Source organism: Triplophysa rosa, linkage group LG12, assembly GCF_024868665.1.
Source record: "Triplophysa rosa linkage group LG12, Trosa_1v2, whole genome shotgun sequence".
Lineage (NCBI taxonomy): Eukaryota > Metazoa > Chordata > Actinopteri > Cypriniformes > Nemacheilidae > Triplophysa > Triplophysa rosa.
Window position 1 is genome coordinate 25,184,920 of NC_079901.1, and position 18,630 is coordinate 25,203,549.

The following is an 18,630-nucleotide window of genomic DNA, read 5'->3' on the forward strand; positions in this document are numbered from 1 at the left end:
CTCAAGTGTTAGTCTAGAGCCCTGCTTTCTTGTAGAATTGTGCTTCAAATAAGGAACTTTATATTGACCAGATTGTTAGTTAATCATGTACAAGTCAATATTGCCTATATGGACAGCGATTTAAAAAAAAGTGAACTTGTAAAACTGCGGTGTTAAATGCGATGCGGTCGAAAATTTGGGTGCACCTAACTTTTGTGCTGGTGCACCTAAGAAAAAAAGTTAGGCGCACCAGTGCAACCAGTGCAAAAAGTTAGTCTAGAGCCCTGAGCCTTATTTCTGATGAATCAGATCTGAAGATTTGATGCTTGTACAGGAGGACAAAATGATTTCTCGATTTGACACAAATGTATTTTAGATGTGTGCAATTTCACAATCAGGTCTTCCTTTCACACGGATGTTCTGCTTGTTTGTTCTTTAAATCCTCTCTTTAAAATTTTCATTATTATGTGTCTGGTTTAACAACTGTGAAAGTGGAAGAGATTGCATGTTTGTTTGTTGAAAAAATAGTTGTAGATCAGATCAAAAGCGAGTTGATTTCAGTTTTAAGTTGTTTTATTGGTATAATTGTGCATTTACAGCAAAGCTGCATACAATAGCAGTTAGAAAAACAAAACCATGTTAATAAAGAACATGACACAGTATTTAATGTAGACTAATGTAGAATAGTGTAGGAGAAGTAATACATAATATTAATTTTACGAATGATTACTGTTTGTCTAACATATATCATTAGTAATATTAACACTGTCTTTATTAATGAAAGTGCAGTAAGAAAGATCCAGAGTAAAATGATAAGTCACAGATGTCGTTTTCTTAATAAATAACAGTCTTTTGTAGTTTGTAGTCTTGTGGCATTCTTTTTTAATAATAAGAATACTTGAATCATTTTGCTGGCCTTCCTCTTTATTCTCACTTTGCATGTGTGTTTGTGATCTTCTCCTGATGAACGTCTCAGTGTTGATCTTCAGTTTTTCTCGACTCAGTCCATGTCATCTTTAGCTTAGCTTTAACGTGTAGAGATGTGTGTGTGGTTTCACACCGAGACGTACTGTTTATTTTCAGATCGTACGGTTACTTAGTGAGAACCGTAGTTAAACCCTCGACACAAACTGTGAACTTTAGCACACACCCACTCACGGAGCGGAGTGAGCTGTGGAAATGTGTCTGTGCTGTGTTTTTATGGCACAACACCACACATTTATAATTGTTATATAATTAGTTCATTTCTTATTTTTGGGATCATTCATGTATTTTTCATTTAATCCACCCGTCAATGTGAGCTGAGTGGGTTTAATTTTGATTGATTTTAAGGGGACATTTAGGTGAGATATTTTGATGTTTTTTCGTGTAATTCACTCCTCTTGATGCTGTCATCTAATACCACGGTGAATCACGGTATCATGCTATTTCTTATTTTGTAGGGAAAATGCTTGTTTTCTGTGTTCGGTTGTTCAGGTCAAAGCTAATGGAGTGTCTGAAATGAAGCATGCAGTCATTTTTCTCATTTGATGATTCAATGTGCCCTAGATAGTGTTCAATCATGTTTGTGGTGTGGCGTCGGTGTCCGTCACACCTGCTCCATAAACTCACACGAGGTGTCATGGTAAAATATGTCCTCTCATCTGTGTCTGATTTATTCTTTCTGCTCTTTGTTCGTGGCTCATCCGTAATCCTAATGCACATGGCACGCTTCAGAAAGCTCAGGATGAGAGAAAACACAAGATTACTTGTCTGTGTTTGGATTGAGACGGGAGATGTTCTCCCTCATGTGTGTCTGTATTAGTGTGTCACGCAGGTCTGCTGTTCTTATTTTCTGATCATAACCCGTCATCATCAGGGTACATTTGTCTGTTTTTTAGTAACACTTGATAATAACTTTCATTAATAAAACTACCAAACCTATAGCCAGTCAACCATCACTATTGCAATTGCTCATTTATAGTGAAAGATAGGGATGCACCGATACCGGTATCGGCCCGATACCAAGCTCGTGTACTCGTACTCATACTGACACACCGATACCTCACGTGACATACATAGAGCCCTATGATTTCCGCAATGCGGAAAACACGAACGGAATCCAGGCATTTCCTAACAAGAAATTAGTGCAGAACAGCTAACAGCTAACGTAACAGTTAACGAAATATTCAGATACTGTTTAAATATGTATTCTGCTCGTTTTGCGTCACCGTGTGTGAAAGAGTGGTGCGGTTGCGTGTACTGAACGCATTGTACTTGTGGAGCTTTCAACGCCGAGGACACAAACACATAAACAAACACCATTTGCGGCGATCCGTTAAAATAAAAGCCTGTTAACTTCAACAAACGCTCTTTGCGGCGTCCCGTCAAAATAAACGTCCAGTTGACTTGAACAAGTTATAATACACTCACATATTACCACACCACCCCCCTTCAATTTTTTATAATCCCACCACAGAGTATATTGTTTACTTTAGTAAACTGAAGTAAATGTGCTAGTAAAATTGTGCTACTTATCATAAAAAATAGAACTTAAATTTAAGTAGACCTAAAAACAAAAGAAAAAAAGAAAATGTACCAGTAAGATACTGGTTTATTAACATTATTGTACATTATACAGGCATCGGTTATAGGTATAGGTATCGGCGAGTACCAGAAAAAAATATCGGTACTCGTACTCGGTCTTTAAAAAATGGTATCGGTGCATCCCTAGTGAAAGATGAAACAAAGTTTCTCAGGTTGTCAGGTGGGGATGTGGATGCGGTTGTCGGGCCAGGATGTGGATGCGGTTGTCAGGCGGCGATGTGGTTGTCGGGCGAGGATGTGGATGCGGTTGTCGGGCGGAGATGTGGTTGTCAGGTGGGGATGTGGATGCGGTTGTCGGGCGGCGATGTGGTTGTCAGGTGGAGATGTGGATGCGGTTGTCGGGCGGCGATGTGGTTGTCAGGTGGGGATGTGGTTGTCGGGCGAGGATGTGGATGCGGTTGTCGGGCGAGGATGTGGATGCGGTTGTCGGGTGAGGATGTGGATGCGGTTGTCGGGTGTCAATGTGGTTGTCAGGTGGGGATGTGGATGTGGTTGTCGGGTGGGGATGTGGATGCGGTTGTCGGGTGAGGATGTGGATGCGGTTGTCGGGTGTCGATGTGGTTGTCGGGTGGGGATGTGGATGCGGTTGTTGGGTGGGGATGTGGATGTGGTTGTCGGGCGGGGATGTGTTTGTCAGGGGGTGGTCGGGCAGGAGTATGGGGCTGTTGTTGGGCAGGGATGTGAATGTGGTTGTCGGGCAGAAGTGTGGGGCTGTTGTTAGGCAGTTGCTGATGAAATCTGCTGTAATACTTCTCCAGCACACACACACACACACACACACACGCGCGCACACAGTCACATCTGTAATGCAAAAACACACTCACTCTTCACTACTTCTTTAAACTCATGATTTCAGGAATAAATCCATGATGTAGAATCGTTTCTGCTGGATCTGGATCTGTACTGTAATATTTTGACATTTACAGTTCTGAATGTTTTTGTTTGCTTTTATAAAAATATTATGGATGTGTCATCAAAAACAAGTTTTTGTGCAAACACACACCCTTTTGAGCCGACGTCACGATTACATCATGGCCTTAGCTGGAGGCAAAACAAGAGTAAAACTGGAGGCGGCCAACACAAATCAGCACAGAGTCGGCTACATAAGGAGTTGTTGTTTCTACAGCATTCATAAGTGTATAAGTAGAACCCCGGGAGAGGGAACAGTGAGAAGTCTCATGTTATGTGTCAGGTGTGTGTTCAAGCTGCATTTGCTATCGTTTGCCACTGTTAGTACGTATAGGCATCTAAAGATGTAACGTTACTGTCTCTCAGTTTGTCCTGACTATACACGCTTGGCTTCTTTCTCTATGTGGTATGTGTGGATGTCAGACCACTTAACTGGAGGTAACGCAATCCTGACAGTTCGTCCATCCATTGAGTGAGTGTGTACAGGTCGGCCAATGTGGTTCCTTCCGTTAAAGTTTACTTTTTCAACAACAGTGACTGACCTTACACCTTACATATTCAAATTAAATCGGATTCTCTCCAGTCATTGTCAAAAAACAAGCTATCAAAACGTGCTCGATAGCGTTAGTAAAGCGGCCTCCAACTATGCTCCGCCCACGAAAATGCATCACAATGTTTACTAACAAAAAAGGGGTCTATACAGCCGCTTATATTATATTATTAGCTGCAGAATTATTTTCACTATTGTATTTATTTTACTATTTATAGGGACTGTATGTGTTTAGGCAAAAGTATTGTTATCGTTTCATTCTGTGAACTACTAACAATATTTCTACCAAATTTCTAATAAAAATATTGTTTTATTTGCAAAAAAATGAAAACTGGAGAAACAGGTGAAAATAACAGATAAGATGCTCTGTATTTTTTCAGACCTCAAATACTGCAAAGAAAACAAGTGTTTAGGAAAAGTTCACAAATATTTTTATGTGATAACCTGGAGTTTTCTCACAGTTTTCTTGTGTCTCGTCATGCTGTCAGTCTTTCACAGTGCTGTGTGATGACTTTATGTCACTCCTGAGGTTTGATTTTCTTGAAATTCAACACACACTGGACTGGAATGACCACAATGCATCTAGAAATGATGAACAAATTAATATTTGGAATGGTTTCTTCATTTTTTCCGTGGCTGTATATTTGTTCATATTCACTAAAGAACATACACATTATGCTGACACACACGCACACACTTTCCTCTCTATTTATTGATCTTTTTCCATCAATGAGGTTTCACCTCATTTAACCTGCAATGATTTATTATATTCTGAATATTATGACTGATGAAGTGATGATTGAATGAGATGCATTCTTCTGTTTAGACCTGCATGTCTGTGATTGGGGTTGTGATGTCACTTTTCAGTTGGACCAATGAAATGTATTGTTTTTTAATAGAATAGTTCATTCATTAACAATTAAAGTAATTTATCTTGATTCATTATTGGTGCTGCTATAAAACTCTGTATCTAACAGGAAATGATGTACAGTAGACATGATGTGATTTAAACCAATGAGAGTCGGGTTGTAAAGGAGGTTTGATTGGGTGCTAATGTGATGCAGTGAAGATCCGGCCTGTAGTGATTCTGTGAGTTTTTCAGGTGTGTTTAGTCTTGTGTACATCAGACACAATAATCAGACTGACCGACAAACAAGCACACGTGTGTGTGTGTGTTTATTTCTTTACCCCGATAGTGTTGTAACAGCTCATTTCATCACTCGCCTCACTGACCTCGACATGTTTTATTCATTCTGTGTGTGTGTGATAGTGGATTTGATTTACTGCTACATGCACGTACAGATGTACAACACTGACAGAAAGAGGAAACGACACAGATGCAACATTAGACTGGTGTGAAACACATACACACGCAATCTGATCAACAGAACACAACTGTTCTTTGTGTGTAAAATGTTCTCTCTGTTTGTCGACTGTTTTGCAGTTTCATGAGTTTCTGTTAGTTCGGTATGAAGCAATGCAGATAAACAGCATGTCAGAAAAGGAAGTGAAATGGGTCCGTGTGCATTGATCTTTCATTCCTCACACCTGTAAGTGGACCGTTCTTGGTTGTGATGCACGTGTGTCTCAGTTCTGCAGGCGCCGAGGGTCGAGGTTTCATCGCATGTTTCACAGCTGCAGCTGATGCACGCTCAGACCTGTAACTGCCAATCATCTCAGCCTCCAGCGCTGTCATCACAATGCTCGCGTAAATTATCATAAATTTACATAAGAACCAGTGGGATTTCTTTAAGCCTGCAAGGGAAGCTCGGCTTCCCCTATAATGTCAAAAAATGAATGGTCAAATATGTACTATTGTGTTTTTCAGGCCTAGGGCTGCACAATTAATCGTATTTTAATCGTGATAGTGATTAATGCTTCCCACAATTAACTGAGCATAATCGTTGTGATAATTATGTTTTTAAAGCAAGCACAAAACTCCAGAGAAGGTCAGAAAATCATCGCAAAACATTTTTTCACTGCATTTCTACTATTTTAATACTTCTTTTGCAAAACCCACAGACAAACATGAAGGTTGACCGATAGTAATGATTTATAAAAAAATGTGAGTGTTTAGATGATTAAAAAACGCGGTTGAAGAAGTTCAATGGCAGCAGATTATAACACATTCATTGGCTGTAAAGTAGAGGCCTAATAAACATGCTGAAGTGACATTAAAAACGAAATAATGGTGTTTACTAATCGTGATTAAAATGTTGAGCAAAATAATCGTGATGATCATACATGTGCCTGAGAGCTGCTGTTGTCTGGTCTCATCTCGTCTCGTGTTTGGATCAGCAGCGCTGTTGTTGTTTTATTCAGGAGTGATGCTAATGATGTTTCATCTGCTCCACAACATCACACTTCAAACCCAGAACAATATCACACGCCATTACAACTTCTGACAGTAACTGCAGTGAGATTTAAAGACACGGGCCGTGCCAACTGATGATCAGATATCTGCAGAGAGACTGGAGGACTGAGACACGTGTGTGTATGAGAGAGTGTGTGTGTGTGTTTGTGTGTGAAGGGTAAACCCTACGGTATGGGGACAAAATGTCCCCACAAAGATGGCAATATCCAAAACCCTTGTCCTTGTGGGGACATTTTTTGGTCCCCATGAGGAAACAAGCTTATAAATCATACAGAATGAACTTTTGTGAAAATGTAAAAGAGCAGACAGTTGTGTGTGATTGTTAGGGGTAGGGAATATGAGATACAGTTTGTACAGTATAAAAACCATTGTGTCTATGGAATGTCCCCATAAAACATGGAAACCCAATGTGTGTGTGTGCGCGTGTGTGTGCGTGTGCGTGTGTGTGTGTATGAGAGTGTGTTTGTGTGTCTGCAGGCATGTTGAGGACTCGTGTGGTTTGAGCTCAGATCTGAACCTAAGGGTTTCAGCGGCAACAACATAAACAAATGTTATGTAGCCCAAACGTAACTTCCGGTAGACCTCCACAAAGAATCTATAACTGTTGAGTAGTTTTAATATGAATATTAATGAAATGTAAAATAAATGGTTATATTGTAACCAAAGAAAGACTGGAAGTTAAGCACGTGCATCTGAAGAAAGCGTCTTTGTCTATTTCTATATTTTTCCACATCGTCTCTGTGTAATAATTGCGTGTCCTGAGCTTCAGTTGTTTCTCACAGTGAGATTCTGTTTCTTAAAGATCTGTGTCTCAGGGTGTGTTTGTTTCCCTGAGAAAAGACTGGTGAGGTTGATACAGTCTGTACACTCCCCGCCGCGATCTTTACTCGCATCCGTTCTGAGTGTTATAGAGCAGCCGGGCGTCTCTCCGCCGGGTGACCCGCTGAAGTAATGCTGCACAGCTCAAACTGGGCTGAGAGACTTGTACCTAATGTACCCGATACAATTAAAACAAATGAATTGTCCATGAAAAATGTATTGATTATACTCTATATGTAAGATCATAGGTATGTTAAATATTCAAGATTTAATTTTTGCAAAGAATATACGATTTTTCAATAATTTGTGCTTCATGATAGACATCAATCATTTTATTTATATTTATAACAAGTTATTGTGTGTGACTGGTGTGAAGTTTTATTCAGTTGAAGTTCTGTTTTAAAGTCTTGGAAAATGTGTTAATTTCTGTGTCCGGTCCGTAACCAAACATTATTGTGTAAACTTTTGGAGGTGTATGTTGGTGTTGGCTGAGGGCTCCTACATCATTGATGACACCAAACTAACTGAAATATCACATTAAGGTGGGACAGACAGAGGTCAGGGGGGAGACGGGTGGGGGGGACGTTCAGGGCTTCTGTTGAATGATTGGAGTTTTTCCTCAAACCTCATTGGTCGTGGTGGAAAACGGTGCGAGGGAATGAAGGCGTTTGCTAATTCGCTAGATTTGAGCCTGTAGACCAGCGGTCCGACCCGATCTGCCCAGTTGCTTAGCAACTCCCGGTGTACCCTGGGTTGCTTAATGACTCCTGTTGCCGCGGCGACTACGAGGATTTTAACGGGCCGGAGCTCAGGAGCTTTACAACCAATCACGCAAGTTTGTAGCCCGGAGACTGAACAAATCAGAAACAAGAAACCGTCTCATGGGTGTGGAGGGGTCTAACGCTGACCCAATCTCACATCCACAGCGGCACCAAACCAAACACACCACAAACTCTCTCCGTCCTGTATTTACGGCAGCCAAAACAATCTTACAGCATTAGAATGATTGACAGGACGTTCAATCAAAAGTTTGAGGTAATATTAAGATGTTTTGTGTAGGACTTGATCAATCCGAGCTGACGTCGGGTTAGATATCTGCACTAGAAAATCTATACGTGGCATCTTCAGAAAGAAACACGTTGATCTATAGGAGAAATAACCGAGATTTAAAGAGATTTTAAAGTTGATTTTTCTTTTCTGTGTGTCTTTAATTTCCGTTTAGTCAACGTAGATCACATAGACTAAAAATACAATATTATCGCAGCATTTATTCAACTCAATAAAGTTTTGTTGCGGTCATTTCAATGTGTTATTTGAAGTAATTGTTTAATTGATTTATTGATCTGTCAGAGATGTTTAGTTTCATGCTGTTAAAGCATCAGAGAGCAGCGGATCTCTCTAGACATCTCACATGACATTACATGAATTAAACATGCCAGAAGCGTGTGTGTGTGTGTGTGTGTGTGTGTGAGAGAGAAAGAGAGAGAGAGAGAGAGAGGTTTCCTGCTGTGTTTGTTTTTGTTTATATGGCACTTGTGACTCTAAAGTTGGAAACATGCTCTTAACCCCCCCCACACACACACACACAGTTCTAACAGCTCTCTCTCTCTTTCTTCTCCAGATGAATCGGCCGATCCAGGTGAAACCGGCCGACAGTGAAGGACGAGGAGGTAATTAACCTTCTTTTTATTTTCCTCACACACACACACACACACACACACACACACACACACACACACACACACACACACACACACACACACACACACACACACACACACACACACCACACACACAATAACCCACACACACACACACACAAGGACTTTGTTGACTATCCCGTGGGACAGTCCACAGGCGTAATGTTTTTATACTGTACAAACTGTATATTCTACCCTATCCCTACCCTATCCCTAAACCCTAAAGATCATAGAACACTTTTGCATTTTTGGTAAAAATATTGTCTGTACGCAATTTATTAGCTTTTGTGCCATGAGGACCTCAATTTTGGTCCCCACGTGACACTAGTCCCCATGTGGTGTGTATTCAGGTTTAGGTCTTCCCACCGGAGTATACAAATCAATGAACACACACACACACACACACACACACACACCACACACACACACCACACACCACACACACACCACACACACACACACACACACATCACACACACACACACACACACACTACACACACACGACACACACACACCACACAACACACACACACACACACACACACACACACACACACACACACACACACACGAGCAGGGGTGTGTTGGAGGGGTTGTTAATTTAGGTCACTTGCCTCTGTTGACTCTCCATCTGTTTGGGGCGTCCGGGCTTCACTGTGACCCGACTGCGATCAGAAAACTTCCCGTCTGACGTTTGCTGTAGTGTCACTCACTCCTCACATCTGCTGTTACAGCTGCAGGTGATCTCATGCGTCACACTTTCATCTTAAAGGACTGCACGTGTGAAAGTGCTGCTGGACGAGTGTTTACATCTTGTAAAGTGATCTATATTCAATTCAGTTTTATTTATATAGCGCATTTCACAAGGTTTCATTGTTTCAAAGCAGCTTTACAGGAAGAAAGACAAAAATAAACTAAAGTTAGTATTAGTTTGGGTCTATATTCCAGTTTGTTATTAAGCATTCTTCACTGTTATGCTGTGTGTTCAGCAGTTTGTTTGTTCATTTTATTCTAGTTTTGTGGTGTCATCAGGATTAAAGGCAAGTATTTAAGATGATCATTTGTCCTCTGATCAAGTGGGCTGTACACAGCGAGGTCTCAGGAGAGATCTGTGTTCAGTATAATTCTTTAAATGATGTGCATTAAACACAGATCACAGATCAGCTGGACAGACAGGATGGTGATGAATAAAGGATTAGAATTTAAGGAGTTGGTAAAAAAAGGGCATCAGGACGGTCACAGGTGGACTTGATCCGTTTTGGAATTTTCTGTTTGATGTCATGTGTATTTATTATCATCAGTTATACCATGGTGTGTTTGAATACTGGATTCTGATTGGCTGGAAGGTGTGCATTAACACCCTGTTACTAGGGCTGTAGTCAAGTCCACCATTGTCGAGTCCAAGACAAGTCCAAGACCAGGACTAGTCGAGACCGAGTCAAGTCCGAGTCCAAAGAGGTTCGAGTCCAAGTCAAGACCGAGTCCAATTGAGACAGTCAAGACAGAGACAGAAAAAAATCATGACTACAAGACCACATACTTCACTATTGATAATTTATGTGACGCAAGAGACAGCATATCTTCTATTCTAAGATAATCATTTTCATTATTGTTTGTAATGATCAAAAAGCAGATAAAATAAGGTCATTATAATTTTACTACCTAACAGCAAGGTTGTGCAGCAATGAACACTTTTGTGCATGCGTGCGTGTGCGCGCCTGCCCGTGCACGTGCGTGTTCGATAGAGGAGCCGCTAGAACGAGCAGAGGCTCCATGGCTCGTTCATAAGCACGTCGGTGCCCATCCTTAAATAACATGTTCATCACAATGACAATAAAAATACCATCAATCTTATCTTTAAGCCCTACTTTCCAAACGGTCTAAAATACTCAAATGCAATGCTAACTGAAACATGGCATTAACTTACCTCTCTTTGTGATGCCTTTGCAGGTGTCTTACGAAATTGGATGTTGTCCCACATGTTTCGGGGAAAGTTTTGTTGCAAAAAGTTTCCTTTTAAGCGCACTGTCGATACATTTATTATGGTTTGTAAAACCAATCTGTATTATGCTGCTGCTCGCTGACATCGTGCCTGATGAATGATTGATGCTGGTTCGCGCCGCGGACGAATCATTCATTCGAACCGGTTCTTTCTTTTTAGTGAACCGGTCGAACCAGTTCAGCTGAATCGTTCCCGTTTAGCGTCTCCCGTAAACACTTAATATTATCCACAAATTAATTCTGTTCTTCACTTTCTGGCGTGCATGTCAGTCCCGCGGACTTGAACCAATATACCAGAGTTATTTAATTACAACAACAGCACACACTGAACTGAACTGCTGTGTGAAGAGAGAACTTATGAGCACGCGCAGCTCGAGAGTCGAGAGTCGGCAACAGTTTTCGGATCATTAGTTTTCGGATCACAAGAATATTGCTCTATCAATGTTTTGTTTTGAAGGAGAAAATAAAACATATATCGCTGGACTCGGACGAGACCGACTAGAACATTTGCGAGACCAATGACCAAGTCCGAGACAAGTCCGAGTTCAAATACCAACGAGTCCAAGACAAGTCCGAGACCATTAAAAAACGTCTCGAGTCCGGACTCGAGTACTACAGCACTACCTGTAATGCACGGGTAGCTCCAGTCAGTTTGTTTACATTTGAAACATCAATAAAAGCTTTAACTTGGCAAATGACCATGGTATAAGAGGGATAATCCACAGCTAGCCGTGCGTTAAAGGATTTTTATGCACTCTGATTCGCGTCGAATGGTTCTTGGCCTCCACATCAGGCATTAAAAGTAAAGCCTTCAACACACGGCTAGCTGTGGATTCAAATCTTTGATTTAATGGTTGTTTAAATGCATCAGAATCAAAGACAGATATTTAAAAGGTAAAATCCCGAATCATCTTTATCGCATTATAAAGACAAAGAAAGTGATGTCTGACTAATAACACACAGATGGCTGACAGCGCTTCACTATTGAATAATGTCTGATGGTAAAGACCTCTGGGCAAAATGAGAGAGAGAGAGAGAGATGACGCTGACGTATGTTGTGATGCTGGGACATAGTATTATGTCAAAATAATGTGTTTTACAAGGTTATTTTACTGAAATTAAAATCTCCATCTCTTTAAATCTCTGTTCATTGAAATAAAATAAAATAAAATATTGACCTAAAAATGATGGGAAAAACTTAACTAAAGGAAAAATTGAAATGAGTTTAAAGCACTAAAATTATGATAATAAACAAAAAATAAAATAAAACTAAAATAGAAATTAATATTATATAGCAATATAAAAAATAAACAAATAAATTATAAAATGACAAAAGCATATACCAAAATTGCTCAAACTTTAACTAAAATTAACATAAAGTCTAAAGATCTACAAATAAAAGCTAATTTAAAGCCTTAATAAAACTAAAATCAAAACTATATTAACTCTGGTGTCTTAAGACCACAGACACCTAAAACCCTGACATTAAATTCACTTTTACATTCAGTCTTTAAATCGCACCGCACACTCTTGGTAGAAATCTCTTATCGTCTGTGGCAGCTGTTTGTGTGTTTTTATGATTTTAATTCTGTGCCAGGTTTGTCCGAGCAGTTTGTTCTCCTGCATGACATTAAGAGCGTCAAACATGTTTGTGAACACAAGGAGTTAGAGTCTGGTTTAAAGAAACACACACTTGTCATCAGTCTTTATGCTAACATGTATTTATCAAAGGAGACATTTGAAGGAATGTTTATGTAGCCTGATGTCACGATTCTCGTGGTGGAAGAACCCAAGCGCAGGCAAGCAGTGAAGGGGTTAACAGAATACGTTTAATAAACAATAACAGAAACAAAACACCCACGAGGGGGTAACAAGGACACGACTAAGGCAAAAACTGAAAACAAAACACTTCCCTCGGTGGGGCAAAAATAAAAGGACAAAATAATACAACTATGACACAGCGTCTACTAACAGGCAGGGAACAAGCACAATAAAACAATACAAAGGCACAGCAAATCTCACTAAGAGAGGACTGGTGCACGAACTGACACACAACACGACGTAGTACAGAGTACAATCCTCACGCACAAGACAAAGAAACAAGAGGGTATTTAAAGGGAAGACAAACGAAGGATAACGACACAGGGCAGGTGTGGGTAATTAAACACTCAGGGAAAGATAACGAGGAAACGAGATGGCGGGAACAGAGACGAGACACTGGAGAGAACGTATATTATTGTCAAAAGGATAACAATATGTTTCTCTCCACACATAACCAAAGGCTTTGTCATGACTCTGCTACAGGACCAAGAAAAACATGACTAAATGAAGCAGAGCCATGACACCTGATGTGAGTAGATTGAAATCTGGATGAATCTGTACATCATGTGTGCAGAATTTCTTCATGTTTAATTGTTCATGCTGAAATGAAAGACGATCAGAGAGACATCAGTCAGATGTCAGCAGTGTTTTTGAAACTCTTTACACGTCTTTTCTTCTTCTGCATTAACAGAGCTGTTCCTTCCTATAGGCAAACTACGCATGTTGCGTAGGGCCCCTGCACCCTCAGGGGGCCTCCTTGAGTACAGAATCAAAAACACTACAATGTAAACAAGACACGGATTCAACTTTCTGCCTTTGGAGTGTTCTGTTACAAACTTTACAGGAATCATTTGGAAATTTCCTTTTTAATACTTAATTTATTTAATTACTGTGACATACTCGGACATCATGCAGTGCGCACAGGTGATGACATGCGCAAATAACAAGATGGCATGTGTTTTCGTACTATTGCAGAGTCTTGTTTAGTTTTGCCAAATTATGCAAGTACAGATGTCCAAATTCAGTATTTGTCCACTGACATACTGTGGACGTTCGATCGTCGTGAATTTACGACTTGTATGTGTATAAATGTGTATACACATTAATATTCTAACTTCAATAGCATTTACAGGGAATGACTTACGGTCACAAAACCAGCTGAACAATGTTCATGTGAGTCTCAGCTATCATGCACACCACTGTATTTCATTTGAACATGATAATATGTCATTTTTGTGTCATCAAATTTAGAGAAAAATTGATATGTTTTCGTATGCTTAGCTTTCCATATTTATCATGTTTTATTTTTGTGAATCACTCATTTGAAGAGTAAAAAGCTAGATGGTTCCAGAGTCACGTGTTACTTTAGGTAAAGGGTTATTTACATGTGAATCAAAATGTGAATTTAATGTTATGCTTAATTGTTCTTACTGCCAGTTTAAGTTTTTTTGTCTTTCAGTTTTAATTCATTTAAGTGTGTTAATTGATTTATTATTTTTATAGTTATGCTTATCAAGTTTGAACTATTCTGACAAGGGCCCCTCACAAAGGTTTGCATAGGACCCCAGATGTTAAAAGATGCTGTGTGTATCTTCAGGACACGGTCACAAAATGACAGATTCTTATTTTCCAGATCATTTCATCTGCACAAAGACACAACACACAGAAACAGACAGTGATACAAGTGTGAGTGATTGAAATGAATTGTGCGCCACAGATGCTGAGATGTGAATATAACTCAAAGGTCCGGGAATGAAAAGATAACGTTCTGTAAAATCAATTTCTCTCCCTGAGGAACTTGTGCTGTCCTCTGTGTAATGTCAGATTCTCGCAGCATAGACTAACATGTCACAAATGTTCATTATTGAGCTTGTGGTGAGTTAATAAGCCTTAGAATCTGAGACCCCTGATACGCACACACACACGCACATACACACGCGCGCGCACGCACACACACACACAGATTCTTAGAAATATTTATAAAATAAACATGAAACTTGTTCTAGCTTTAAAAATATTCCCAGCATGCACTGCAGCATGAATAAATCATACACCATTATTGGATGCTTTTTGCTGATGAACACTTTTTGGCATGAAAGGATTATGATGTTAGCCCTGTCACTGAAGTTCTTCTGTACTGCTCATGTATGAAAATTAAATTAAGCCACATTACAAACACAATCTTATGATACAGAAATGTACTTTTGGAAGAAACAGATATATTCACTGAATGTTATTTACTGTCTCTCTCTCTGTGTGTGTGTGTCTGTCAGAAGACCGGAAGCTGTTTGTAGGGATGCTGGGGAAGCAGCAGGGTGAAGATGACATCCGGAGGCTGTTTGATTCATTCGGGCACATAGAGGAGTGCACCGTTCTCCGGGGTCCTGATGGGGCCAGTAAGGGTTAGCACCTACACGACTCTCAGTCCATCTCATCTCACTCGATTTCTCTCGTAGCTGCTCTTCTTGTTTCTGGCTGCGTGTTTAAACTGTAGTTTCTAAACTACTAAATCAACAGGAGTGATTTAGTGATGTCTGTACTCTTGTAGTGTCAGGTGAACATGCACAGTTAAACTGCAGTACAGTTTATATGACTGACATTATTACAACAGTACTGATGAGTTCGTACTCTCCACACGAGAGGTAAACTAACCTCTGATGTCTCTCTCTCTCTCTGTCTGTCTGACAGGCTGTGCGTTTGTGAAGTTCTCCAGCCACGCAGAAGCTCAGGCAGCTATTAACAGTCTTCATGGTGGACAGACGATGCCTGTAAGAGACACGCACACACAAAAGATCATAGAAAACGTTTTGCATTTTTCGATTTTCCAAAAAATATTGTTCTGAAAACTCAAAAGATACTATTCGAGTCCTAATGACCAAACTTAAGGTCAGATGCGAGAATAGCGTTGTCTGCTTGAAATGACTTTGATCAAAACTATTAACAGAAAATACACAGCGCTATAGTACACTAAATGTATGCCCCTGCCGTGCTCGCGCTGCGCCGCGGAGAAGCCCGCATGTTTCTGTGCAGACACCGGCTCGACCTTTTACAAAAGCATTGTAAACAATATTAACATGACGACCTAAGTGTTTATTTATGGTTTTTATAGCATTATGTGCAATATGATTTATTTACGGCTTTTCATTCGATCTGCATGAGCTATTCGGAAATGGTTATAAAATCTAAATGCTAAAAAACTTTTCTCAAACTTTGTTTTAAAAAAACTATAAACTTATTTGTAAACTCACATTTGTGTACATCATATTACTGAAAAATTAACATCCCGTGCCTATTGTATTCATATACATATACACTTCGCAGCGTTCCGTTATATTTGTTCATTAAGGCTGTGTAAATTTGCACAGAACAAGCCTGCACAGTTTGCTTTTATTTAATTTCATATGACATTTTATATTTATCTTATCTTTAGCGTAAACTGTTTGGACTACAGCCTAACTTGCGTTTTTGTGTCTCATTGCTCTGCATTTACCAAAATGTATAAAAAAAAGTTTGTTTTAAAACTGACGTCATCGTCATTCGCAAAAAGCAACAATATATGCTACAATAATAACCAAAAAAGAGAGATTATTTAGGCCTATTTGCCACTAAATAAAGGAAGGCGGTATTAATAGTAAATTGTGCTATTTAGTCAATAGCTATCTAAAAGCACATCAAGAAAATGTCCTTCACATTGATCAGCCCGACTTTCTGTGTTTTTTCCAGGATCTCTGTGTATAATGGGTATTAGTGAGTATGTGCGTGTGTGTTTGGAAATGGGTGGAATGTCACAAAGCAAACAGTCATAACCCCCCGAAAGGCTCTTTATTTGCTCTATGCAAAATCTAATTTCTTTGTGTTTCATCTGGAGTGAAATGTGTTTTCATCAGAATTCGTTCACGACAGATTGAATGTCTTTGCAAAGGTCAGTGATTTCATTTCTGCCAGTAAAGTTTGTGTCAGTGTCTCGACTCACTTCTGTCCAGTTCCTCCATTATATTTCCAGTTATTGTGTTATGTAAATCTCTCTTCACATGAGATTAGATTTGTGAACCTGTGACAAACGGCTCGGGCGGGTCTGTGGGAGATGACAGCTCTGCTGTAGCTTATCAAATTCAGCAGATTCATTTCAGACTCGCTCGCTCGTCCTCAGGAGGATCTTTGTGTTTGTTTGGGTGAATGTGATGACTTCTGGAATGACGGAAACATTTCTAGTCATTTTGTCTTTGAACATCCGTCCAGATTCTTGACTTTTTCCAGCACAATTAAATATTGAGCACAACAGGACATATGCACACGGGGCGATGATGTACTTCTGCTAATATCGCTGCTGGCTAGGTCACTTTCGTTCTCATAGCTCTAAGGGGATTTTTCACAAAGTGAGAACGATGTTGCTATCAGAACCACTATCGTCAAAGATTTAAACAGTAGCAATATTTAAAGTTGGCGGAATGAAACTGTTCTGGGCTAATTCTCCGCCTGGCCATGCAGCCTTGCATAAACAGAGCAGGACTGCAGCAATTATGATATCCCCCACCTGAGGAACCACAACAGTTATGAGATGTACATGCCCTACACGATAGTGGTATGCAAATTGAATATACTAAAAGGATATGACTTAGAGGAGAATTCATACCTGTCAGAAGGGAAGATACATAGAAATGCACACAGGATCAAATAAAAGGTACCTGGTGATGCAGTCGGATGAGGAGGAGTTGGGGAAGGAGGTGGGTTTTGAGCGTAGCTGCAGCGCCCTAGGAGGTCAGGTGCCTTGCTCAAGGGCACCTCAGTCATTACCCGCCGGCCCTGAGAATCCAACCGGCAACCTTCTGGTCACGAGTCCCACTCTCTAACCGTTAGGCCACGCCTGCCCTTAACCACGCCTGCCCTGCCCTTTAGTATACTCATTTCTATGTATCTTCCCTTCTAACAGGTATGAATTCTCTTCTAAGTTATATGCTTTTAGTATATTCAATTTGCATACCACTATCGTGTCGGGCATGTACATCTAAGGACACTGTCTAGTATGTGTTGTATCACTATTGGTTGACACTGATAAACTGCACCTGATGAGATCAGCCGAGCGAGCTTGACTATGTTGTCTGCTAGAACTGATGCTATACGCAATTTACAGAATTTCGGGCGAACCGACAGCACGACGGGTGAGCATTGATAAGTGCCTCTCTGATCATGCCTCTAGTAACTGCAAAAGTTCACTTTTTTCATATTTGTTGATGTACCTTGAAACGGAAAGCCTAAAGTGCTTTTCCGTTTTGGTTGTCTACGTATGGCGAAGTGTTTGAATAAGTAGACTCACGTTGTTGATCGTAATCCTATGTGCATCCTGAAGCAAAACGCCATTGTTCCCTAAGGACGCTACGTGCGCCGGATGTAACAGAGCTAGCAGAGATTTTAGCGGAAGGACGTCATCGCTCCCTGTGCATATACCCCGTTGTCAAGATTTCCAACTTGTTTCAAATTCTTTCCAGTAAGAAATTTGACTTCATGTGTTGATGTGCAGACCGATCGACGTGTGACATCATGTGTGTGGATTTCATTGGATGGCTGTAGGAGTGAATTGACATGTGTTCAGCTGCTTGTGTGGTTTGTGCTGTAAAGAGGTGAAATCTCTGTCCTCTGAGGAGCTGTTGACTGTGATGTTGGCATACAGGCTGGACAGCCGGACACTTCTCTATAATGTCTGTCTCCTGTGAGATTCTTATAGATCTGCTTACTTTCCATCATGCTATGTCATGACAGCCGCAGAGTCCTATTAAATGAATCAATGTGTTGAGAGAGTTTTAGTGACACTCCTGCTCAGAATCACAGCAGATCCACATAGCAGCTTAAAGCGGCCCTAACACGCGCGGTTTCTGCCAATCTCATATTAAT

General features: G+C 40.2%; 1 protein-coding gene across 8 annotated transcripts in view; it reads left to right on the forward strand.

The window, feature by feature from the left end:
* The window catches only part of celf6 (CUGBP Elav-like family member 6), a 54,688-nt gene that overhangs the window by 17,672 nt on the left and 18,386 nt on the right, over positions 1-18,630 (forward strand). For 5 of the 8 annotated variants that reach the window (XR_008963985.1, XM_057347602.1, XM_057347605.1 and 2 more), the window contains exons 3-5: positions 8,839-8,887; positions 15,015-15,143; positions 15,430-15,509. Coding sequence is in view for 7 of the 8 variants with exons in the window: in XM_057347602.1 (XP_057203585.1) it covers positions 8,839-8,887; positions 15,015-15,143; positions 15,430-15,509 (258 nt within the window). In the remaining variant the exon portion in view is untranslated. The remainder of the gene's footprint in view (positions 1-8,838; positions 8,888-15,014; positions 15,144-15,429; positions 15,510-18,630) is intronic. The other 3 variants (XM_057347604.1, XM_057347606.1, XM_057347608.1) reach the window with 2 other exon arrangements.